This window comes from Microcaecilia unicolor, chromosome 1, assembly GCF_901765095.1.
Source record: "Microcaecilia unicolor chromosome 1, aMicUni1.1, whole genome shotgun sequence".
Taxonomy (NCBI): Eukaryota; Metazoa; Chordata; class Amphibia; order Gymnophiona; family Siphonopidae; genus Microcaecilia; species Microcaecilia unicolor.
The window spans coordinates 75545208-75570538 of record NC_044031.1 but is presented as its reverse complement, the minus strand read 5'-3'; the positions used below and the strand labels follow the sequence as shown (position 1 = coordinate 75570538).

The 25331-nt window shown below is 46.1% G+C and overlaps 1 protein-coding gene across 7 annotated transcripts in view; it reads right to left on the bottom strand.

Moving 5' to 3' along the window:
• Window positions 1-25331, bottom strand: part of RBM33 (RNA binding motif protein 33) — a 453495-nt gene that overhangs the window by 307309 nt on the left and 120855 nt on the right. For 5 of the 7 annotated variants that reach the window (XM_030198521.1, XM_030198536.1, XM_030198551.1 and 2 more), the window contains exon 6: window positions 19087-19212. The exons of the other annotated variants lie outside the window; for them this stretch is intronic. In XM_030198521.1, coding sequence (XP_030054381.1) covers window positions 19087-19212 — 126 coding nt within the window. The remainder of the gene's footprint in view (window positions 1-19086; window positions 19213-25331) is intronic. 7 annotated transcript variants of the gene reach the window in all.

Genomic DNA, 25331 nt, shown 5'->3' with positions numbered 1-25331 from the left:
ACCACTACTTCCACGAATCTCCAAGCTGTTGACCCTCCCACCTTATCCTCTAGTATCTCTGATCTCCTCCCTTCCATCATGTCCTCTGAGTCTGTAGACAAGGCTGTCTCCACATACAATGCCACTCTCACCTCTGCTCTGGATGCCCTTGCACCGTCCATCTCCCGTCCCACAAGGCGTACTAATCCCCAGCTTTGGCTGACCCCTTGCACCCGATACCTTCGCTCCTGCGCCTGATCAGCTGAACGCCTCTGGAGGAAATCTCACACCCATACTGATTTCATTCATTTCAAATTCATGCTATCCTGCTTCCAGTCCTCCCTATTCCTCACCAAACAGGACTATTACACCCAATTGACTAATTCCCTCAGCTCTAACCCTCGTCGTCTCTTCGCCACCCTTAACTCCCTCCTCAAAGTGCCCTCCGCTCCCACCCTCCCTCACTCTCTCCTCATTCACTGGCTGACTACTTCCGCGACAAGGTGCAGAAGATCAACCTCGAATTCACCACCAAACCATCTCCTCCTCTTCACCCTATAACCCACTCCCTTAACCAACCAACCCAGGCCTCCTGCTCCTCTTTTCCTGATATCACCGAAGAGGAAACCGTCCATCTCCTCTCCTCCTCTAAATGCACCACCTGTTCCTCAGACCCCATCCCCACCAACTTACTTAACACCATCACTCCTACTGTCACCCCCCCCCCCCCCCATCTGTCATATCCTCAACCTCTCTCTCTCCACTGCAACTGTCCCTGACACTTTCAAACATGCTGTAGTCATACCACTCCTCAAAAAACCATCATTTGACCCTACCTGTCCCTCCAACTACCGGCCCCATTTCCCTCCTACCCTTTGTCTCCAAGATACTTGAATGCGCCATTCACAGCCGCTGCCTTGATTTTCTCTCCACTCAAGCCATCCTCGATCCGCTTCAATCTGGCTTTCCTACACTCGACAGAAACAGTACTATCTAAAGTCTGCAATGACCTGTTCCTTGCCAAATCCAAAGGTCACTACTCCATCCTCATCCTCCTCGACCTATCTGCCACTTTTGACACTGTCAATCACAACTTACTTCTCGCCACACTGTCCTCATTTGGGTTCCAGGGCTCTTTCCTCTCCTGGTTCTCCTCTTATCTCTCCCACCGTACCTTCAGAGTACATTCTCATGGTTCTTCCTCCACCCCCATCCTGCTCTCTGTTGGAGTTCCCCAGGGATCTGTCCTTGGACCCCTTCTTTTTTCAATCTACACCTCTTCCCTGGGCTCCCTAATCTCCTCTCATGGTTTCCAATATCATCTTTAGGCTGATGACACCCAGCTTTATCTCTCCACACCAGACATCACTGCAAAAACCCAGACCAAAGTATTGGCCTGCTTATCCGACATTGCTACCTGGATGTCCAACCGCCACTTGAAACTGAACATGGCCAAGACCGAGCTTATTGTCTTCCCTCCCAAACCCACTTCTCCATCTCAGTAGATAACACCCTCATCGTTCCAGTCTCATCTGCCCGCAACCTCGGAGTCATCTTCGACTCCTCCCTCTCCTTCTCTGCGCATATCCAGCAGATTGCCAAGACTTGTTGCTTCTTCCTCTATAACTTTAGCAAAATTCGCCCTTTCCTCTCTGAGCACACCACCCGAACTCTCATCCACTCTCTCATTACCTCTCGCCTTGACTACTGCAACCTACTCCTCACTGGCCTCCCACTTTGCCATCTATCCTCCCCTTCCGTCCGTTCAGAACTCTGCTGCACGTCTTATCTTCCGCCTGGACCGATATACTCCTATCACCCCTCTCCTCAAGTCACTTCACTGGCTTCCGATCAGGTACCGCATACAGTTCAAGCTTCTCCTATTAACCTACAAATGCACTCGATCTGCGGCCCCTCCTTACCTCTCTACCCTCATCTCCCCTTACGTTCCTACCCGTAACCTCCGCTCTCCAGACAAATCCCTCCTCTCAGTACCCTTCTCCACCACCGCCAATTCCAGACTCCGCCCTTTCTGCCTCGCCTCACCCCATGCCTGGAATAAACTCCCTGAGCCCATACGCCAGGCCCCCTTCCTGCCCATCTTCAAAGGCTTGCTCAAAGCCCACCTCTTCAATGTCGCCTTCGGCACCTAACCACCATACCTCTATTCAGGAAATCTAGATTGCCCCCACTTGACACTTCGCCCATTAGATTGCAAGCTCTTTTGAGCAGGGACTGTCCTTTTTTTGTTAAACTGTTCAGCGCTGCGTAACCCTAGTAGCGCTCTAGAAATGTTAAGTAGTAGTAGTGGGACACTGTCATACCGGGGTACAAAGTATATCATAGTGATAGGCTGGTACGGACTGGAGGGGTAGCATTGTATATTAATAAGAGCCTTGACTCAGATAAATTACAAATTCAGCAGGACACAAATCACACCTTTGAATCATTGTGGGTTGAAATTCCATGTATAAAAGGGAAAAGGACGGTGATAGGAGTGTACTATCGTCCGCCTCGCCAGAATTAGCAGATAGATGCAGAAATGATAAAAGAAATCAGAGACACAAACAAAATGGGCAATGCGATAATAATGGGTGACTTCAATTACCCAAATATAGACTGGGTAAATGTAACATGGAGCTTCTGTTAGTGATATGCAATGTATCCTTAAAATCGGGAGTGGTACCGGAAGATCGGAGGGTGGCCAATGTAATGCCGATTTTTTGAAAAGGTTCCAGGGAGATCCGGGAAATTATAGACCGGTGAGTCTGACGTCGGTGCCAGAGAAAATGGTAGAGGCTATATCTGGATTTTCAAAAGGCGTTTGATAAGGTACCTCATATGTAAGGCTACAGAGGAAATTGGAGGGTCATGGGATAGGAGGAAATGTCCTATATTGGATTAAAAATTGGTTGAAGGATAGGAAACAGAGAGTGGGGTTAAATGGGCAGTATTCACAATGGAGAAGGGTAGTTAGTGGGATTCCTCAGGGGTCAGTGCTAGGACCGCTGCTTTTTAATATATTTATAAATGATTTAGAGATGGGAGTAACCAGCGAGGTAATTAAATTTGCTGATGACACAAAGTTATTCAAAGTCGTTAACTCGTGACAGGATTGTGAAAAATTACAGAAGGACCTTACGAGACTGGGAGACTGGGCAGCTAAATGGCAGATGACGTTTAATGTGAACAAGTGCAAGATGATGCATGTGGGGAAAAAAGAACCCGAATTATAGCTACGTCATGCAAGATTCCACGTTAGGAGTTACGGATCAAGAAATGGATCTGGGTGTCATCGTTGATAATACACTGAAACCTTCTGCTCAGTGTGCTGCTGTGGCTAGGAAAGCGAACAGAATGTTGGGTATTATTAGGAAAGGTATGGAGAACAGATGTGAGGATGTTATAATGCTGTTGTATCGCTCCATGGTGCGACCGCACCTTGAGTATTGTGTTTAATTCTGGTCACCGCATCTCAAGAAAGATATAGTAGAACTGGAAAAGGTGAAGCGAAGGGCGACAAAAATGATAGCGGAGGATGGGACGACTTCCCTATGAGGAAAGACTAAGGAGGCTAGGGCTTTTCAGCTTGGAGAAGAGATGGCTGAGGGGAGACATGATAGAGGTATATAAAATAATGAGTGGAGTGGAACAGGTAGGTGTGAAGCGTCTGTTCACGCTTTCCAAAAATACTACGACTAGGGAGCATGCGATGAAACTACAGTGTAGTAAATTTAAAACAAATAGGAAAACATTCTTCTTCACCCAACGCATAATTAAACTCTGGAATTCGTTGCCGGAGAACATAGTGAAGGCGGTTAGCTTGGCAGAGTTTAAAGAGGGGTTGGACGGTTTCCTACAGGGGAAGTCCACAGACCGCTACTAAATGGACTTGTGAAAAATTCACAATTTCGGAAATAACTTGTATAAAATGTTTGTACGTTTGGGTAGCTTGCCAGGTGCCCTTGACCTGGATTGGCCGCTGTCGGGGACAGGATGCTGGGCTCGATGGACCTTTGGTCTTTTCCCAGTATGGCATTACTTATGTACTTATGAACTGTTGCTACCAAAGTGGCTGCAGTGGCTAAGTCCGAGTCCGAGGTGTCCAATAAAGCTGAAACATCTAAGGTATTTTGCCGTTGTTGCTCCATTTTTTTTGGTAAGTTGTAAACTTGCGTGAAAGGAGGAAAATTATCTTCTGGGATTCCCAGTTATTTCTTTTAGGTAACGTTTCAACATATCCAATGGCCTCACCAAAGTTACCATTGGGAAATTTATAAATCAAAGATTATTATTCCTAAGGTAATTTTCAAAAGTTTCAGATTTACTCCTTAAATTAGATAAATCCTTAATCATTGAAAACTGTGTATTTTCCACCTTAAGAATATTTTTTTTCCATTTGTTCAATTCGTACAGCTATGGATTTAACTCAGTCTCAGACTTTTCTATTCTCTGCTCCATATAGGAGACTTTCTGTGAGACGGTATTTGCTTGTGTTAGAAGTTTTACCTAATTGTGAAATCAGTGACCAAAGAGTCTAAAGTTCTCTCTTTTCAGGTTTCCTGGGAAAAAAATTCAGGTATGGTTTCCAACATTGAAACTGCTGCCTTCTCTTGATCAGAGGCATTTTGATTTCCCGCTTCAGTCCCAGCAGGCGTGATCACCCGGGAGAGTGTTGCTTGTCTTTCCTCAATTAACTCTCCCAGCTGTACTAGAGCCTCCCTCGATCCGGAGCCTTGCCCATTTTGCAACAGCGGCCCCGTCGATTCAGGCACGGGAGAGCTTGAGCCTTGCGGTTGCGGGGGAGGAGCTCTTTGATTGGGGCTCAGTGTTGTCTCAAGCCCAGAAGACGCCGAAAGTTCCTCACTCAAGCCGGCATCTTCTATGGGACCGCTCCTGATCTCTCTTCCAGCCCCTGGAGTCCTCAAGTGCCGATCTATCAGACCGATGAATGGGGAAGCTGGGGGAGGGGGGGGGGGGGGGCTTGAACCGCTGCTCTATCCCGTCGCTTCGGCATAATTTAGAAAAGAAAGAGGGCTACTGCTACCTTCTCAAGTACGTGCTGTCATCTTTCCCTAACAATTCTATTTTAACACCCTGACTTAACCTTTTACCTAAAAACTAGCCTATAAAATGAGGAAGTACAGCACTGCCGAAATCCTTCACATTCAGCAATAAATTTGCTATGATTACCATTATCAATTGTGCAAAACTATGTAATTGAACTTCATTCTTCATCTTTTATCTTGAAGTCGCTAAGTCTGAGATTTAATTTCTTATATATTGTTTGCTAGCCCAAAAGCTATCAAAGCAGCGTACATTCAAATATAGTAGGTGTTTTTCTGACCCTGGAGGACTTACAATCTTTGTTTGTATCTGAGGCAAAGGAGAGTTAAATGACTTGCCCAAGATCACAAGGAGCTGTGTTGGGATTTGAATCATGCTTCCCAGGTTCTCAGCCTGCTGCTTGTGACCATTAGGCTTCCACTTTCACTCCATCAAGGGTTCAATGGAGGTCAAATGCTATTTTTACTGCTAAGGCTATTGCTACCAAGGGTATGGAAATCACTTCCAGTGCAGACAAACCTAGTGTATAAAAAGTTGTGTGAGCTTCTAATATCCCAACAGGTAAAACTGGGCCAATCACTCTTTAGCATATTCATTTATACCAGAGGCAATGAAGGGTGATGGCAGTTCTGGAGCTGTGGGCTGAGAACTAAGGACATTGGGCAAGTCAAGTCATCCAGTTCTGGGAAGGAGATTTTTGGGCCAACCTTGTTTTTGAAATTATATCCCCATTCAGTGTGCTTTTTGTAGTCCCTGATTTTACTGACATCAGTGCTACAGGTCCCATAAAGCATCACAATAGAGTTGTACGAAATCCAGGACTGTTTTTTAATCTCTCTTATGGGACTAGGTAACTTGGCAACTCTCCAGTTCTAACCATTAAGCCACTTTATCTGAAGCATATGCTTTGCCTTGTCTCCCCAACCCCCTACCCCTTGCTCACTCAATTATTGCTGCTACACCCATACAACAAGGCTCTGTGCTTTTTGCTACTACTTCTGGACACGTGAAATGTCATAGGGAAGGCCATGTATGAGATCAAAGCACAACCTGGAGCAAATGGAAGCTCATTTAACAAAGACAATAAGTAGAATAGGTCCTAGTAGTCTCTCAGGTCTATTATACTCCATAAGCAGAAATAGCCATCGGTATTGGCTTCTGAAAAGTAAAAACAAAACTTCCATTTTATACAAAAGTTCATTACAACAAACAACACACACTTTGTACTTCTATGGTACTATCCTAGACTACATACATTATTATAACCTGAGTACTAAGCAAATGTCCTTTAGATCGCCGCTATCACCAACGCTATTCAATCTAATGACACCACTGGCTAAATCATTATCCAACCAAGGCCTCAATCCATATATTTATGCAGACGATGTCATAATCTATATCCCGTTCAAGTACGATCTAATAGAAATCACTAATGAAATTAAACACAGCTTCCAAACAATGAACTCATGGGCGGATGCATTCCAACTAAAGCTTAACGCAGAGAAAACACAATGTCTTGTCCTCTCTTCACAATACAACATGATCAAACATACCACTATAAATACACCAGACTATACCCTTCCTGTCTCGGATAGCCTGAAGCTTTTGGGAGTTACAACTGACCATAATCTCACACTATAAAGCCACGCAAAAAATAACAAAAAAAGTGTTCCATGCAATGCAGAAATTCAAAAGAGTTAAACCTTTCTTCCCAAGGGATATATTCCGCAGCCTGGTACAATCAATGGTGTTAAGCCACTTGGACTACTGTAAAGCCATTTTCGCAGGTTGTAAAGAACAAATTATTAAGAAACTCCAGACTGCCCAAAACACTGCAGCCAGACTCATATTTGGAAAAGCTAAATACGAAAGCGCCAAACCCCTAAGACAAAGCCTACACTGGATCCCCATGAAAGAACAAACTGCATTCAAAATCTGTACCTGGTTCATAAAATCATTCATGGTGAGGCCCCGACATATATGTCAGACCTCATAAACTTACCAACCAGGAACACAATAAGATCATCACACACATTCTTGAACCTCCACTACCCAAGTTGTAAAGGACTTAAATATAAATCAATACATGCATCTTGCTTTTCCTACATCAGAACGCAACTGTGGAATGCACTACCACTGGTCCTGAAAACAACACACAACTTAGCAACCTTGCGGAAATGACTAAAGACCTACCTGTTCAAGAAGACTTACCAGAATAAGCCATCATAAATTACCTAACTTCAAACCTCCAGCAGAACCAGTTAAATCCGAACTCTCTACACCCGACTGTTTCAATCAATTTGTTACCAATGAACATTAACGCATTACCCCCTTATCTCGTATGCCTGAAATGTGACTGTTTATCCAAATTACTTTATAATTTACTCTCCACACCTACTTCAATCAATTTGTTACTAATGAACATTAACGCATCACCCCCTCATCTCTTATGCCTGAAATGAACTGTTTATCTACATCTCAAGTTATCCCCAGTGATTTCTAGGTTACTGGCGCCACATTCCCAGTGGTCCCACAGTTCCTAGAAAGCACTCACAGACCCCAGTCTAAGCGGGACGACGCTGAGATCGACCGCAGCTCCCTACCTGCCTCGTGGCCACAGCGAGACCCTAGCAGGACCGGGTCCCAACCGCACCGGATCAGAGACGACCTCGCGTACGAATCGACTGCAGACATCAACTGACGACTCTCCGAGGCGGGTTGGCGCTGTGCGAACGCGCTGGGCCGACTTCCCCGCTGGCTGAGATCACAGCACTGGACTGGTCATCGGCGCCCCTCTGCACGCTGTGAAGCGAGGGGAGCGCAAGAGGCCAGCCGCTGAGCACGTCTGCTGAGAGCGGAGGAAAGAGGAACACCACACACGTGGCTGTGCAACGGGAGGCCGGGCCACAGGCGTCAACCGGCGACCTTCCCAGGCGGACCAACGCTGGGCAGACTTCCCCTCTGACCGAGATTGCGGCGCTGGACTGCGGCGCTCAGAATGGAGAGAGAGGAGCACCGTGCACCGCGTGGCTGTACGCCGGGAAGACGCCCCACCTGAGATACACTCCCTTACTGCGATCCTGTATCTGACCCAAACCGCACAGCTGCTCAACTCGGACCAACCCTGACCCAGTGACCACCCATAACAGACTAACACAGACATTGCAGGCCGAATAGAGAGACCTGCATCCATCCCGAAGAAATCGATGCACCTGCTCGAGGACGTGAGGATTGGAGATCACACACACTAATGGAACTTTTTCCTGTGATCTTCTCCAGCAAAGCCGAAGCCGCCCCAACTAGCGTACCCCACCCGAACACATGGTAGCCCAGAAGGGCACTGAATCACCGCCGCGGCTGCTGAAAGAACTCCTAAGGCACCCAGACTTGCAGGCCGCCGCGATCTTCCCCAGCTAATGGCAGGGCGTACGAGCAGGTTGGAGTGACACCCTGCAGCAAGTACCCCACTGAGCTAGACTCTGACCGGCGAGACCGGTGGTGGTGACGGTGAAAACGACGGAGAGGAGACAGGCGAAATCACCGGAAGCAGACCGCAACCAGAAAATAGACTGTTTCCAACAGTGGCGAACCGACCACACGGGCTGAATACCTGACCCATTGTCTGCACCTGGACGGATCTGCTGAAAAACTAAGGATGGGAACCAAAAAATCTCCAGCGAAACACCGACTAACCTAATAATGAAGGGTAACTAAAACTGATAACCAAATTAACCCCTTTATTATGTTGCATGTCCTGCTGCATGCGGACTGATTATTTGAGGTATCTTACTAGCTTAGCATTGTCTAATCTAGGTAGATTACAATCATTTATATATTTTATCACTGTATTTTATCTGATGACTTTATCTGTTTGATTGCTTGATATGCTTCTATATACTAATCAAGCAGTTAACTCCTTGCTCTGTTGCATGTCCTGCTGCATACAGGCTAATTACCTGAGATATAACACTAGCTGTATCACTGCATTATCTGATACTAACGGCTTGATTGCTGATACACTTCTATACGCTAGTCAAGCAGTTAACTCCTTGCTTTGTTGCATGTCCTGCTGCATGCAGACCAGTTACCTGAAGTATCTCACTAGCTTAGCATTTATGTTCTAAGTTAGGCTGAATATAACCATTGATGTACTGTATCACTGAATTTGATGGTTTAATTGCTTGATTTACTTCTATATGCAGTCAATATGATCACAAATTGCTCATGATAATCTACTTCCTCCCCCTAATCTACCATGCATGGACCACTCCCAACATAAACAACAATCTACCTACAGCACACAAACCCCACAGACAACCCAACTACAGCTCACCAGACCAAAAGAATAATAACCAACTAAAAGGAAAAACAAATACATTCAGAAATAACCAACAGAAAGGGAAGAAAGGACATAAAACCAGATACCAAGACAACAGGCAACTAATAAAAATTAACAAATCCACGTCCCAAACTGAACCTTACCGATTAATCCAAATGGGATACATAAACGCCAGATCAGTAGTAAATAAAACAGAGATTATAACAGACTGGATCACTTCAGACAATCTTGACCTACTATTCATCACTGAAACCTGGATTCATGACCTTAAAGACCCCATAATCTTAGATTTATGCCCACCAGGATACAAAATTACCCACTGGACAAGAAGCGGAAAAAGAGGAGGAGGACTAGCCATAATATACAAATCCGAGTTCACCATCACAGCCGAATCCATTCTGCCACAACTTGAAATCGCCTCGGTAAGAATTAATCACCCAAACTTACAGGAACACCTTAATGCAGTCCTGCTCTACAGACCGCCAGGCAACTGGCAAGATTCCCAAACACACCTTATGGACTTTATCTCGAACACTTGTGTCTCTACCTCAAACCTTATCATAATAGGAGATATCAATCTGCACCTTGAAGATCTCAACTCAACAAACACCCAAGAATGCGAAGAGTTCCTACAACTATGGGATCTTCACAGGACAAACACGCAGCCAACTCACAGTAAAGGACACACACTAGACATCGTCACATTCAAATTTGATGCCGATTCAAAACTTATACTAACAGACACAAAATGGACACCCGCACCGTGGTCCGACCACTATAAAGCAAACATCTCCCTCCAATGGCGAACGAAAGACTCGCTGAACAAACAAGAACGAAAAACCTTTACCACGAGAGGAAAAATAGACCCAGTAATATTCTGACAATAAATCTACTACAACGGATGGACAATAAAGGCAGATACAAACCAATTCCTCCTAGAATGGGACGAGAGATGCAGATCCATATTAGACAATATTGCTCCAATCCAAACCAGAACCTCACACAGAAAGAACTCAATACCATGGTTCAATGAAGAACTGAAAAAACTTAAAACACAAGTTAGAAGATTAGAACTTGCATGGAATAAAAAGAAAGACAACACCACACTTAACGCCTGGAAACAACTCCAAAGAAAATACAAATATTCCATAAGACAAACTAAAAGATTAAACTACAAAACTGAAATTGGACCAAACTACAAGGACACACATAAACTCTTCCAACTCGTGAATAAACTACTAGATATTACACCAGTCACAACCAACAGCAAAGATGTACCAGAAGCAGACAATCTCGCGAGATACTTCAATCAGAAAATCGTACAACTGCGACTTAAGATACCGATTAGTACCACCGACTATGCTGAATATTCCTTGACTGTCCAGACACAGACCCTGGCGTATACCCAACAAACAGAACCTGGACCAGCTTCGAGACATTATAGCGAATGATACATACCTGTAGCAGGTGTTCTCCGAGGACAGCAGGCTGATTGTTCTCACGACTGGGTTGACGTCCACGGCAGCCCCCACCAACCGGAACAAAACTTTGCGGGCGGTCCCGCAAGCAGGGCACGCCCACCGCGCATGCGCGACCGTTCCCGCTCAGTTGAATGACAAGCAAAAATGAGTAAAAACGCAACTCCAAAGGGGAGGAGGGAGGGTAGTTGAGAACCTGTCCTCGGAGAACACCTGCTACAGGTATGTATCATTCGCTTTCTCCGAGGACAAGCAGGCTGCTTGTTCTCACGACTGGGGTATCCCTAGCTCTCAGGCTCACTCAAAACAAGAATCCAGGTCAATTGAACCTCGCAACGGCGAGGGTATAACAGAAATTGACCTACGAAGAACAACTAACTGAGAGTGCAGCCTGACCAGAATAAATTCGGGTCCTGGAGGGTGGCGTTGGATTTAAACCCCAAACAGATTCTGCAGCATCGACTGCCCGAACCGACTGTCGCGTCGGGTATCCTGCTGGAGGCAGTAATGTGATGTGAATGTGTGGACAGATGACCACGTCGCAGCCTTGCAAATCTCTTCAATAGTGGCTGACTTCAAGTGGGCCACCGACGCTGCCATGGCTCTGACACTATGAGCCGTGACATGACCCTCAAGAGTCAGCCCAGCCTGGGCGTAAGTGAAGGAAATGCAATCTGCTAGCCAATTGGAGATGGTGCGTTTACCGACAGCGACCCCTTTCCTATTGGGGTCGAAAGAAACAAACAATTGGGCGGACTGTCTGTGGGGCTGTGTACGCTCCAAATAGAAGGCCAACGCTCGCTTGCAGTCCAATGTGTGCAACTGACGTTCAGCAGGGCGGGTATGCGGTCTGGGAAAGAATGTTGGCAAGACAATTGACTGGTTAAGATGGAACTCCGACACCACCTTTGGCTGGAACTTTGGGTGAGTGCGGAGCACTACTCTGTTATGATGAAATTTAGTATACGGAGCATGAGCTACCAGGGCTTGAAGCTCACTGACCCTGCGAGCTGAAGTAACTGCAACCAAGAAAATGACCTTCCAGGTCAAGTACTTCAGATGGCATGAATTCAGTGGCTCAAAAGGAGGTTTCATCAGCTGGGTGAGGACGACGTTGAGATCCCCGTGACACTGCAAGAGGCTTGACAGGGGGCTTTGACAAAAGCAAGCCTCTCATGAATCGAACGACTAAAGGCTCTCCAGAGATGGCTTTACCCTCTACACGAAGATGGTAAGCACTAATCGCACTAAGGTGATTCCTTACTGAGTTGGTCTTGAGGCCAGACTCTGATAAGTGCAGAAGGTATTCAAGCAGGTTCTGTGCAGGGCAAGAACGAGGTTCTAGGGCCTTGCTCTCACACCAAACGACAAACCTCCTCCACTTGAAAAAGTAACTCTTTTTAGTGGAATCCTTCCTAGAGGCAAGCAAGACACGGGAGACACCCTCAGACAGACCCAATGAAGCAAAGTCTACGCCCTCAACATCCAGGCCGTGAGAGCCAGAGACTGAAGGTTGGGGTGCAGAAGCGCTCCGTCGTTCTGCGAAATGAGAGTCGGAAAACACTCCAATCTCCACGGTTCTTCGGAGGACAACTCCAGAAGAGGAGGGAACCAGATCTGGCGGGGCCAAAAAGGCGCTATCAAAATCATGGTGCCGTGGTCTTGCTTGAGCTTCAGTAAGGTCTTCCCCACCAAAGGTATGGGAGGATAAGCATACAGGAGGCCGGTCCCCCAATGGAGGAGAAAGGCATCCGACGCTAGTCTGCCGTGTGCCTGGAGTCTGGAACAGAGCAGAGGCAGCTTGTGGTTGGTCTGAGAGGCAAAAAGGTCCACCGAGGGAGTGCCCCACTCTCGGAAGATCTTACGTACCACTCTGGAATGGAGCGACCACTCGTGCGGTTGCATGACTCTGCTCAGTCTGTCGGCCAGACTGTTGTTTACACCTGCCAGGTATGTGGCTTGGAGAAGCATGCCAAACTGGCAGGCCCAACGCCACATCCCGACGGCTTCCTGACACAGGGGGCGAGATCCGGTGCCCCCCTGCTTGTTGATGTAATACATTGCAACCTGATTGTCTGTCCGAATTTGGATAATTTGACAGGACAGCCGATCTCTGAAAGCCTTCAGTGCGTTCCAGACCGCTCGGAGCTCCAGGAAGTTGATCTGAAGATCCTGTTCCTGGAGGGACCACAGTCCCTGGGTGTGAAGCCCATCGACATGAGCTCCCCACCCCAGGCGAGATGCATCCGTCGTCAGCACTTTCGTGGGCTGTGGAATTTGGAATGGGCGTCCCAGGGTCAAATTGGTCCGGATGGTCCACCAGAGCAGTGAAGTGCGGCAGCTGGTGGAGAGGCGGATGACATCTTCTAGATTCCCGGTGGCCTGGCACCACTGGGAAGCTAGGGTCCATTGAGCAGATCTCATGTGAAGACGAGCCATGGGAGTCACATGAACTGTGGAGGCCATATGACCTAGGAGTCTCAACAACTGCTGAGCTGTGACCTGCTGAGACGCTCTGGTCTGGGAGGCGAGGGACAGGAGGTTGTGGGCCCTCGCTTCGGGAAGAAAGGCCTGAGCAGTCTGTGAATTCAGCAGAGCTCCTATGAATTCCAGAGATTGGACTGGCTGGAGATGGGACTTTGGGTAATTTATCACAAACCCCAGTAGCTCCAGGAGGAGAATAGTGCACTGCATGGACCGGAGAGCTCCTGCCTCCGAGGTGTTCTTGACCAGCCAATCGTCGAGATATGGGAACACGTGCACTCCCAGCTTACATAGATACGCCGCGACCACCACGAGGCACTTCGTGAACACCTGTGGGGCAGAGGCGAGCCCAAAGGGCAGCACACAATATTGAAAGTGCCGTGTCCCCAGGCGGAATCTGAGATACTGTCTGTGAGCTGGCAGTATCGGGATGTGAGTGTATGCGTCCTTTAAATCCAGGGAACATAGCCAATCGTTTTTCTAAATCATTGGCAGAAGGGTGCCCAAAGAAAGCATCCTGAACTTCTCTTTGACCAGATATTTGTTCAGGCCTCTCAGGTCTAGGATGGGGCGCATCCCCCCTGTTTTCTTTTCCACAAGGAAGTACCTGGAATAGAATCCCTGCCCTTCCTGCCCAGGTGGCACGGGCTCGACCGCATTGGCACTGAGAAGGGCGGAGAGTTCCTCTGCAAGTACCTGCTTGTGCTGGGAGCTGAAGGATTGGGCTCCCGGAGGACAATTTGGTGGAGGGGAAGCCAAATTCAGGGCGTATCCGCACCGCACTATTTGGAGAACCCACTGGTCGGAGGTTATTGGAGGCCACCTTTGGTGAAAACGTTTTAACCTCCCCCCCGACTGGCAGATCTTCCGGCACGGACACTTTGATGGCGGCTATGTTCCCATGGATCCAGTCAAAAACCCATCCCCGGTTTTTGCTGTGGAGACGCCGGGGGCTGCTTAGGCACACGCTGTTGACGGGAACGAGCGCGCTGGGACTGTCCCTGTGCCTGATGAGGCCTTCGGGCCGGCTGGGTGTACCTACGCTTGTTGTAGGCGTAGGGCGCAGCCTGCCTGGCCCGGGAAAAACGTCCACCTGCTGAGGTGGATGCTAAAGGCGCCCGATGGGAGAGCTTGTCGAGGGCGGTTTCCCGCTGATGTAGTTGGTCCACCAACTGCTCGACGTTCTCACTAAAAATATTATCCCCCGGCAAGGGACATCGGCCAGCCGCTGCTAGGTGCGGTTGTCCAGGTCAGAGGCACGCAGCCGTGAGAGCCTGCGCATCACTATACCTTGGGCTGCAGCACGAGATGCCACATCACAGGTGTCATATATACCCCTGGACAGGAACTTTCTGCACGCCTTCAGCTGCCTGACCACCTCCTGAAAAGGCCTGGACTGCTCCGGGGGGGAGCTTGTCGACCAGGTCCGCCAGTTGCTTCACATTATTCCGCATGTGTATGCTCGTGTAGCGCTGGTAGGACTGGATGCGGGTCACGAGCATTGAAGATTGGTAGGCCTTCCTCCCAAATGATTCCAGAGTGCGAGACTCCCGCCCCGGGGGCGCCGAGGCGGTATCCCTCGAACTCCGTGCCCTCGAGAGCAGAGTCCACGACCGCCGAGTCATGAAGCAATTGAGGCCGCATTAACTCTGGGTCTGAGTGGATCCTGTATTGGGACTCCGCTTTCTTGGGGATGGTGGGATTAGATAAAGGTCTCAACCAGTTCCGAAGCAGTGTCTCTTTGAGGACATTGTGCAACGGTACCGTGGAGGACTCTCTAAGTGGTGATGGATAGTCGAGGACCTCGAGCATCTCGGCCCTCGGCTCATCCACAGAGACCACGGGGAAGGGAATGCAAATAGACATGTCCCTGAAGAAGGAGGCAAAAGAGAGGCTCTCAGGTGGCGAGAGCTTCCTCTCTGGTGAAGGAGTGGGGTCGGAGGGAAGGCCCACAGACTCCTCTGAGGAGAAATATCTGGGGTCCTCCTCCTCCCCCCACGAAGCCTCTTCCTCAGTGTCGGGCATGAGCTCCTGTAGCTCAGACCTCAACCGGGCCCGGCTCGACTTCGAGGCACCAAGTCCTCGGTGGCGTCGTCGAGCGGTGGACTCCCGCGACAGCGGGGATGAAGCTCCCTCCATCGACGGGGACTCCACCTGCGTGGCGGTCGAGACCGGCACCGGGCTAGAGCACGCCGGCGCCTCCGTCAACGGCGCCGAGGGCGCAAGCACCCCCAGCACTGGCACAGTCTGGCGCATCAGCCCTTCCAGGATCCCCGGAAGGCTGGCTCGGAGGCACTCGTCCAGGCCCGCAGTCGGGAAAGGCGAGGGGGCCGGTAAAGGTGTCGGTGCCGGAAGCTGTTCGGGTCCAGGAGACGGCACCGAAGTGCTGGTGCCCTGACGTAACGATACCTCTACTACCGAGGGGGACCGCTCCTCCCGGCGCTGCCGCTTCCTCGGCGTCGAATCATCTCTGGAGCCGGTAGCCACATGCGCCGTGGGCGACCGATGACGGTGCTTTTTTGTCTTTTTCCGGTGCCCGTCATCGGCGCTCGGCGGTACCGAAGAGGAGGTAGATCCCCCTCGGCCTCGAGGGATCAGGTCCGACAGGGTTCGGTCCCGAGGGCCCTGGGAAGAGGGAGTGACCGGAGCCGATTGCCCACGCGGCCGCTCACCCCGCCATCTCCGGAAGACCGGTGGGCCAACGGGACCTGTGCTCCTGGGGTCGGTGCCGTCAGAGCCGATTTCGTGGACATCGGTACCGGTACCTAAGATCCGGCCTTCGACACCGATGCCGTTGAAGTCGACGTCGAGGGGCCGGCGCAAGTTCCAAAAAGACGGTCCCGCAGAACTTGCCTCGCCACCTGTGTCTGTTTCCGTAAACCGAGACACAGGCACCAAGCGTGTCGGTCTGCGAGATATGCCGGCCGCACCGACCACACTTCTTAAATCCACTCGGGACCTTCGAGGACATCGACGGAAAAATCGCGTCGGCGAAGTCAAAGTCGTCGATGGTGGCGGTAAAATTCACACCTCGAAAAATAAGTCGACCATGCGGCCACAAGTCCGCAACGAGACGCCCCCGCTAAAAGTACGAGGGAAAACAAAGTTTTCTAGTTTTTTTTTTTTGAAAACAAAATAAAACAGAGAAACAACGAAGAAAAACAATGAAAAGAAAATCTCGCGGCAAAAGCGCGATCTGGTTTCCAGGGCTGACAGAGAGAGAGACGAACATGGCTCTCTCCAGCGCGGAAAAGAAAAGACTGAGCGGGAACGGTCGCGCACGGGCAGGAAGATGGCCGCGCATGAGCGGTGGGTGTGCCCTGCGTGCGGGACCGCCCGCAAAGTTTTGCTCCGGTTGGTGGGGGCTGCCGTGGACGTCAACCCAATTGTGAGAACAAGCAGCCTGCTTGTCTTGGAGAACCGAGGATATCATCTCCCAAACGCTCAAAAGATTTGCCAAATCTCACTGCAAAGTAGACATATGCCCAAACAACCTTATGACATCTGCTCCTCAACAATTTATAACAGACATAACGAAACACCTGAACTACATGCTACAAAATGGACTCTTCCCGAAGGAGAAAGGAAACATTCTACTCACTCCCATACCCAAAGACGCAAAGAAAAACGCTAGTGAACTAACCAACTACAGGCCAGTAGCATCCATTCCCTTAATAACCAAACAGAAGGAATGGTGACCAAACAACTCACAAACTATTTAAATAAATTCTCAATACTCCACGACTCCCAGTCAGGATTTCGGTCTAACCACAGTACTGAAACAGTACTAGTTACACTCATGACTAAATTCAATCAAATGATTTCAACTGGAAAAAACATACTACTCCTACAATTTGACATGTCAAGCGCTTTCAACATGGTTGATATCCTTGAGTACTTCGGAATTGGAGGTAATGTTCTTAATTGGTTCAAGGGATTCCTAACCACACGATCATACAAAGTGACATCTAATTCGACTACTTCAGCCACATGGATACCCGAATGCGGAGTCCCACAGGGATCCCCCCTCTCACCGACTCTATTCAACTTAATGATGATACCCTTGGCCAAACTATTATCAAACCAAAACTTCAACCCATATATATACGCAGACGACATAACGGTTTACATCCCATTTAAACAAGATTTAAAGGAAATTACCAATGACATCAACCAAAGTCTCCATATCATGCACTCATGGGCAGATGCATTCCAGCTGAAACTTAATGCAGAAAAAATGCCTAATACTTACCTCTCAACATAACACGAACAAATTCACCACCATTAACACACCAAACCTGAACCTTCCAATTTCAGATACCCTAAAAATTCTTGGAGTTACCATCGATCGAAACCTAACACTTGAGAGCCATGCGAAAAACACAACCAAGAAAATGTTCCACTCAATGTGGAAATTAAAAAGAGTAAGACCTTTCTTCCCAAGGAATGTTTTCCGCAACCTGGTACAATCAATGGTGCTCAGTCATCTAGACTTCTGCAACACACTCTACACCGGCTGTAAAGAACAAATAATCAAGAAACTTCAAACAGCCCAGAACACTGCAGCTAGACTCATATTCGGTAAAACAAAATATGAAAGTGCTAAACCCCTTTGGGAAAAGCTACACTGGCTCCCACTTAAAGAACGCATCACATTTAAAATATGCTCCCTAATTCACAAAATCATTCATGGAGACGCACCAGCCTACATGTCAGACCTGATAGACTTACCACCCAGGAATACTAAAAGATCATCCCGCACATTCCTTAACCTGCACTTTCCCAACTGCAAAGGTCTAAAATACAAACTAATGCATGCGTCAAACTTTACCTACTTGAGCACACAGTTATGGAACGCACTGCCGCGCAACTTAAAAATGATTTACGAACTAACCAACTTCCGCAAACTACTGAAGACCCATCTCTTTAATAAGGCATACCACAAAGATCAACAAATGTGAACGTACACCACTCCTCCACTTATATTCAGAATTGTCTTATAATATTTGCTTGTTATATTACTATCATGTTTTATCATTATCATGTTACCCAAGCTTCTTCTATAACACTAAATGTATATCTTCTAACATATTTCCACCATTCATGATATATTGTAAGCCACATTGAGCCTGCAAAAAGGTGGGAAAATGTGGGATACAAATGCAATAAATAAATAACTTTATAATTTACTTTAATATCTATGATCTTTAATGTAACACTACTTTGTATTTCTCATTCCGGAAATGGCAATCGCCATTACGGCATAATGTAAGCCACATTAAGCCTGCAAAAAGGTGGAAAATGTGGGATACAAATGCAACAAATAAATAAATAAATAAAAGAACAGAAAGACGTCCTCTGAATGCCACCTAAAACACAATTATTAGTCTTTAAGCATGGCTACCTGGGTTTGGAAATTAGGTTTATATACTATGTATATCTGTAATATGTTTATTTTATTTGGATTTTGCTCACACCTTTTTCAGTAGTAGCTCAAGGTGAGTTACACTAAAAGTTACACTGGATATTATGTGTGAGCAGAACTTGAAAACTAAAAATATCTAAGAGAACACAAGAAAGTGGGGGCACAGATGCAAATGACAAGAAAGGTCATGAAAAAAAGCCAAGGACCAGAGACAACAATTAGTATATGTCATTCAAAGCATGGTTATATGTGTCAGCCTCAGAAATATAAACACATACATAGAGCAAACATCTGTATGCTGTACACTACTATACCTCTTCCGATTTATAAGAAGTTTCCTGGGAATCGGTAGCATCTTCTAATTCCTCTTCAACTACATAGTCTTCTTGTTCTTGCTGTACTTCTTGTTGACTGTATACTTGCTGTGAATAATCTTCATCCTTGAACAGCATATATTAAAAATTCAGTAAAGCTGGGTGCATATGCAAAAACTAATACACGAATAAACACATCAAGTGCAGTTTAAATGATTTCCATGCTGTGAAAGGAGCTATTAGGTATGGCTTTCTCATGTTTTTAAGTGCTTGATTTAACTGTAACTGCCAGACTGTACCCCATAACTGTACTATGATAATAGTAGATGACGGCAGAAAAAAGACCTGCACGGTCCGTCCAGTCTGCCCAACAAGATAAATTCATATGTGCTACTTTTTGTGTATACCTTACCTTGATTTGTATCTGTCATTTTCAGGGCACAGACTGTAGAAGTCTGCCCAGCACTAGCCCTGCCTCCCACCACCGGCTCTGCCACCCAATTTCCGCTAAGCTTCTGAGGATCCATTGCTTCTGAATAGGATTCCTTTATGTTTATCCCACACATTTGAATTCCGTTACCGTTTTCATCTCCACCACCTCCCGCGGGAGGGCATTCCAAGTATCCACCACTCTCTCCGTGAAAAAATACTTCCTGATATTTTTCTTGAGTCTGCCCCCCTTCAATCTCATTTCATGTCCTCTAGTTCTACCACCTTCCCATCTCCGGAAAAGGTTCGTTTGCGGATTAATATCTTTCAAATATTTGAACGTCTATCATATCACCCGTTTCTCCTTTCCTCCAGGGTATATATGTTCAGGTCAGCAAGTCTCTCCTCATACGTCTTGTAATGCAAATCCCGTACCATTCTCGTAGCTTTTCTTTGCACCGCTTCAATTCTTTTTACATCCTTAGCATGATATGGCCTCCAAAACTGAACACAATACTCCAGGTGGGGCCTCACCAACGACTTATACAGGGGCATTAAAACCTCTTTTCTTCTGCTGGTCACACTTCTCTCTATAAAGCCTAGCAACCTTCTAGCTACAGCCACCTCCTTGTCACACTGTTTCGTCGCCTTCAGATCCAAGATCCTTCTCCCTGTCCGTACATAGACTCTCACCGCCTAACACATACGTCTACCGTGGATTTCTACTCCCTAAGTGCATCACTTTGCATTTCTTCACATTGAATTTTAATTGCCAAACCTTAGACCATTCTTCTAGCTTCTGCAGATCCTTTTTCATGTTTTCCACTCCCTCCCGGGTGTCCACTCTGTTACAAATCTTAGTATCATCCGCAAAAAAGCAAACTTTACCTTCTAACCCTTCGGCAATGTCACTCACAAATATATTGAACAGAATCGTACTCAGCACAAGTCCCTGCGGCACTCCACTACTCACCTTTCCCTCATCCAAGCGAATTCCATTAACCACCACCCTCTGGTGTCTGTCCGTCAACCAGTTCCTAATCCAGTTCACCATGTCGGGTCCTATCTTCAGCCTGTCAAGTTTATTCAGGAACCTCCTGTGGAGAACGGTGTCAAAAGCTTTGCTGAAGTCTAAGTAGATTACGTCTATAAGCACATCCCTGATTCAATTCTCCGGTCACCCAGTCAAAGAATTCAATGAGAATAGTTTGGCACGATTTACCTTTGGTAAAACCATGTTGTCTCGGATCTTGCAACTTATTGACTTCCAGGAAATTCACTATCCTTTCCCTCAGCATCGCTTCCATTACTTTTCCAATAACCAAAGTGAGGCTTACCGGCCTGTAGTTTCCAGCTTCTTCCCTATCACCACTTTGTTAAGAGGGACTATGTCCGCCGTTCTCCAATCCCACGGAACCTCTCCCGTCTCCAAGGATTTATTAAAAATCTTAAAAATAAGACTGTATAGCAGTAAATGAGGAATTAGACATAATAAGCATCTCTGAGACCTGGTAAATGGGCAACAACCAATGGGATACCATAATACAGGAATATCAATTATACTGAAATGCAGGATGGAACAAATTGATGGAGGAGTATATACAGAGGTACTATATAATAAGGATAGCGTAGAGTCGAATAGAATAAATATTCTTCAAGAAATAAAATGCAATGTTATTTCATTCAAAGAATAAGCTCTGGAACTCTTTGCCGGAGAATGTGGTAATAGCGGTTAGCGTATCTGGGTTTAAAAAAAGGTTTGGACAAGTTCTTGGAGGAAAAGTCCATAGTCCGCTATTGAGACAGATATTTGGAAGCAACTGCTTGTCCTGGGATTGCTAGTATTGAATGTTGCCACGATTTGGGTTTCTGCCAGGTACTTGTGACCTGGCTTGGCTTCTGTTGGAAATAGGATACTGGGCTAGAGGGACCAATGGACTGATCCAGTATAACTACTCTTACGTACTGCTATGAAAATATTTATGCTGGGGAGTAATACCAACCACCTGAACAAGATGAAGAGAGAGACAGAAAAATGTTTACAGAAATTAAGATGAAAAGCATATTATGGGAGATTTCAGCTGTCAATATACACAAATTCTTCTGACGAAATCTGACTAGACTGCAAGTGGCAAAATAAAAACTTATATAAACCACAAAATGGAAAATTAATAAATACTCAAGTATCATTACAAAAAATTGGAGCTGAAAGAAATCGGCTACATAAGCCCCAAGATGACACCTTAAGTGATATGGCTATTTTTTTTTCAGCACAAATTTAAGAGATTTTTTTTTTGTAGTCTCTACTTCAATGCTTTATCATCTTCTGTTAGTATATAGTATACATTTTTGTGTTTAACAAGCTCTATGGGGAGCTTTTTTGGGGCCTTTGATTATACAGATGTAACCCTCATGTTGACCTTCTACTCTTGACTTGGGGCATGCCCTCAAGCTTCAATTTTTCATAATGCTGAGTATTAATTTTCAATTTTGTGGTTTATGTAATTTCAGAATGTGCCACTTCCACATCTGACAGCAGAATTTAGTATTTGCTGCCCTCTTGTTGTTTTGTGATTTTACAATACAATTGGAGGGTATCACATATGGCACAAGCATGAAACAATGGCTTTGGTTTTTCCAAAGCTCAGCATATGCAAATTTTTCAAACCATCTTTGTTGTTACTGAATGTGTTTTAGTAGACACTTCTAATTGGGCTGATTTGTTGAATGGCTATCACCAAGTAGTGCACTTGAAGCTATAACGCATAACACTCATGGAACAATGCAAGTAGGAATATTTTCCTAGAAGTCTGTTTCTATTAAGAGACTTTTTTTTTTTTGAGGATGTGGCTTTTGTAGAGAAGAATAGCATATTTCACAAAAATATATTGCATCTGATATTGCTGCTGATCCAGACCTCACAAGAGAGTGGTCTTAGAGAAGCAATGCTTTCAGATGAACAATTACTTACATTTTTGTCCATCTAAAAATATGAAGATCAGTTTCAGGATTTGACAGTTAAGACTGAGAAATATCATACAGAATTGAGACTGCAAAATATTTCATTTTTAAAGAAATCTTTATTAAAATAAGCAACAAATCAAAGGCATGAAACATCACATAAAAGAAAATACAGCATTCAGAGAGATTTCTCATTTTTAAAGGTTATCATTTTTCCCTCCTAAATCAGAACACAATCTCCCTCCCCGCCCCCCCCCCAACAAGCCACACCCTTCTCCAAACATCCCCAAAACGGACAGACCATAAAAATCCAAACAGAACATCAAAGAAAGTTCTGAAAACAAAGACCCCAATCATCCCAGAAAGGTACGGTTACCCACATTGCCCCAAATACCCTTAAGTACATAAGTATTGCCGTACTGGGACAGACCAAAGGTCCATCAAGACCAGCATCCTATTGCCAACAGTGGCCAATTCAGATCACAAATACCTGGCAAGATCCCAAATATTATTTATATTATACATATATATATATATATATATATATATATATATATATATATATATCTACACACACACACACAGTGCACGTCGGAAAAGCACTTGCTCTGTTTAACTGCATGCCCTACTTTGGTCCCGTTTTTGGCACCATCAATTTCTGTGGGGACAAACTTCGGTTTAGCGCACCACTGATAAGTGCAAGATTCGCTTATATGCATGGTTCAAGACCGCTCCTCTGCAGGAAAAACTCCGCATCAGCGCATGCATGGAATATGGAAGTCGATTGGCGCATGACAACTAACGAGATTTCAAATTTACTGCCTCTTTAACTGTCAAAGGCAGAATAAATGAAAGAATGTTGTTAGAGCGTACACCAGGTTCGTCGTCACAGCGGTTGAACACTGGTTGAACGAATAGAAGTTCTTTAAAAATTAGAAAACAAAGTCAAGCATCTATTCCTAAAGAATATGATGTCAATCCCTGTCAAATTTCACGTGTCTTGAAGCAGACAGACCAGCTTCTTGAACGAGTTTGCACCTCGTGACATTTTCAATGCTGATGAAAACGGTCTCTATTGGCGAGTGATTCCTGGTGGAACACTTGCATTCAAACATGCCGAAACTACTGGAGGTAAAACATCGAAGGACCGACTGACGATGCTCCTTTGCTGCAATATGGATGGGAGTGAGAAGTTGGAACCCCTCGACAATGGAAACAGTAAACAGCCCCGTTGCTACAAGAAAGTTAAGCGACTTCCTGTGTCATATGAGGCTATCACAAATTCATGGATGACTGGGGAAATTTGGAAGCAGTAGCTAAAGAAAGTTAGACACTAGAATGTGGGCAAAAAAACATCAAATTTTGTTGCTTTGTGATAATTGTGCTGCACACAGGGATGATGTCAGGCTGTCTAACGTCAAGGTGGTCTTCCTGCCACCAAACACTACCTCTCTGATCCAACCTATGGATCAGGGCATAATAGCCAATTTCAAAAAACATTATCAGGCTCTTGTGCTACGTCGTCTGATGAGCGTTATGGATGACCAGACTAGCAAGGATAAACGTGCTGTTGAACTGGCTCGTAATCTCTCACTGTTGGATTCCCTACATATGCAGAAAGAAGCCTGGAATCATGTTACACAGGCAACCACTGTGAACTGCTACAAGCGGGCAAGCATTGATAAGGATGTGGAGAGGGACGAAACAGATGCAGCTGTTGCAAACGCGTCAGATGAAGAGGTTATTGACATCCCAGCTGGTGCTACTGAAGAGGAGTTCCATCGCTACGTAGCTGTTGATCACGATCTACAAACAGCTGAAGACAGCACCGATGTCGAGATATGTGCATACACACAGGCAACAACGGCTGATGATGGAACAGATGAAGAAATGAGCAGCGAGGTACATGCTGATGAAATTCAACAACCTCCTCCTGTCACTTTTGCAAGAGCGCTAGAGAGTCTCAACACCGTGCGGGCCTATCTGGAGGCCACTGGATGTCAGTGCTATGACAGTTTTTACTGTCTGGCAGACGTAGACTATGGAACTCACAGACCCAAGATTGTACAGAGGAGTATAACTGATTACTTCAAGTAAGCCTAATGTCAGTTAACAGAGACTGTATACTGTACATATAATAAACAGTACTGTACATATCAGATATCAAGCTTCTTTGGGTAACAACGGTTAAGTGCTCGCTCTGGTTAACTGCATGCATTTCGTTAGTCCCAGACCCTTGCACTTAAGCGGATTGCACTGTATATATATATTTCAAATACATTTGCACCTTTCAGCATTTAACACTTCCATCTTATAGCTATGATGGAATTTAAGACGCCACAGTCGAAGAGATGGTAATACCAGAATCCTTCCATGCAGCAGTCAGTCAACATAGCCGTATGCAAATAATTACAAAACAGGCTAACTTTATGCAAGACTGGAATGGGCCTGTTAAATAAAAATATACCAGGATCCCAAGGAATCTTCAAACCCAGTAATCCAATGAATTTGAAAGCGAATGCCCTTCCAAAATACTACAGCCTTTGGAGAGGACTACTAGATATGACCCATAGTTCCACGAGAGCCACAACACCTCCAACAAAGAGAAATGGTGTTAGCATACCAGCAACTAAAATATCACTGGAGTTTAGAACATATTTTTCGGACTATAAGACGCACCGGACCATAAGACGCACCTAGGTTTTAGAGGAGGGAAATAGGAAAAATTTTTTTTTGCTTTTTCTCTCCTCTAAAACCTAGGTGCTCCGGTGCATCTTGTCCGAATCCCTCCCTCCAAGTTCGGGATCGCCCTCAGGGTTACCTCCTCCCCCCCCCCCCCCCCCGTCACCACCTCT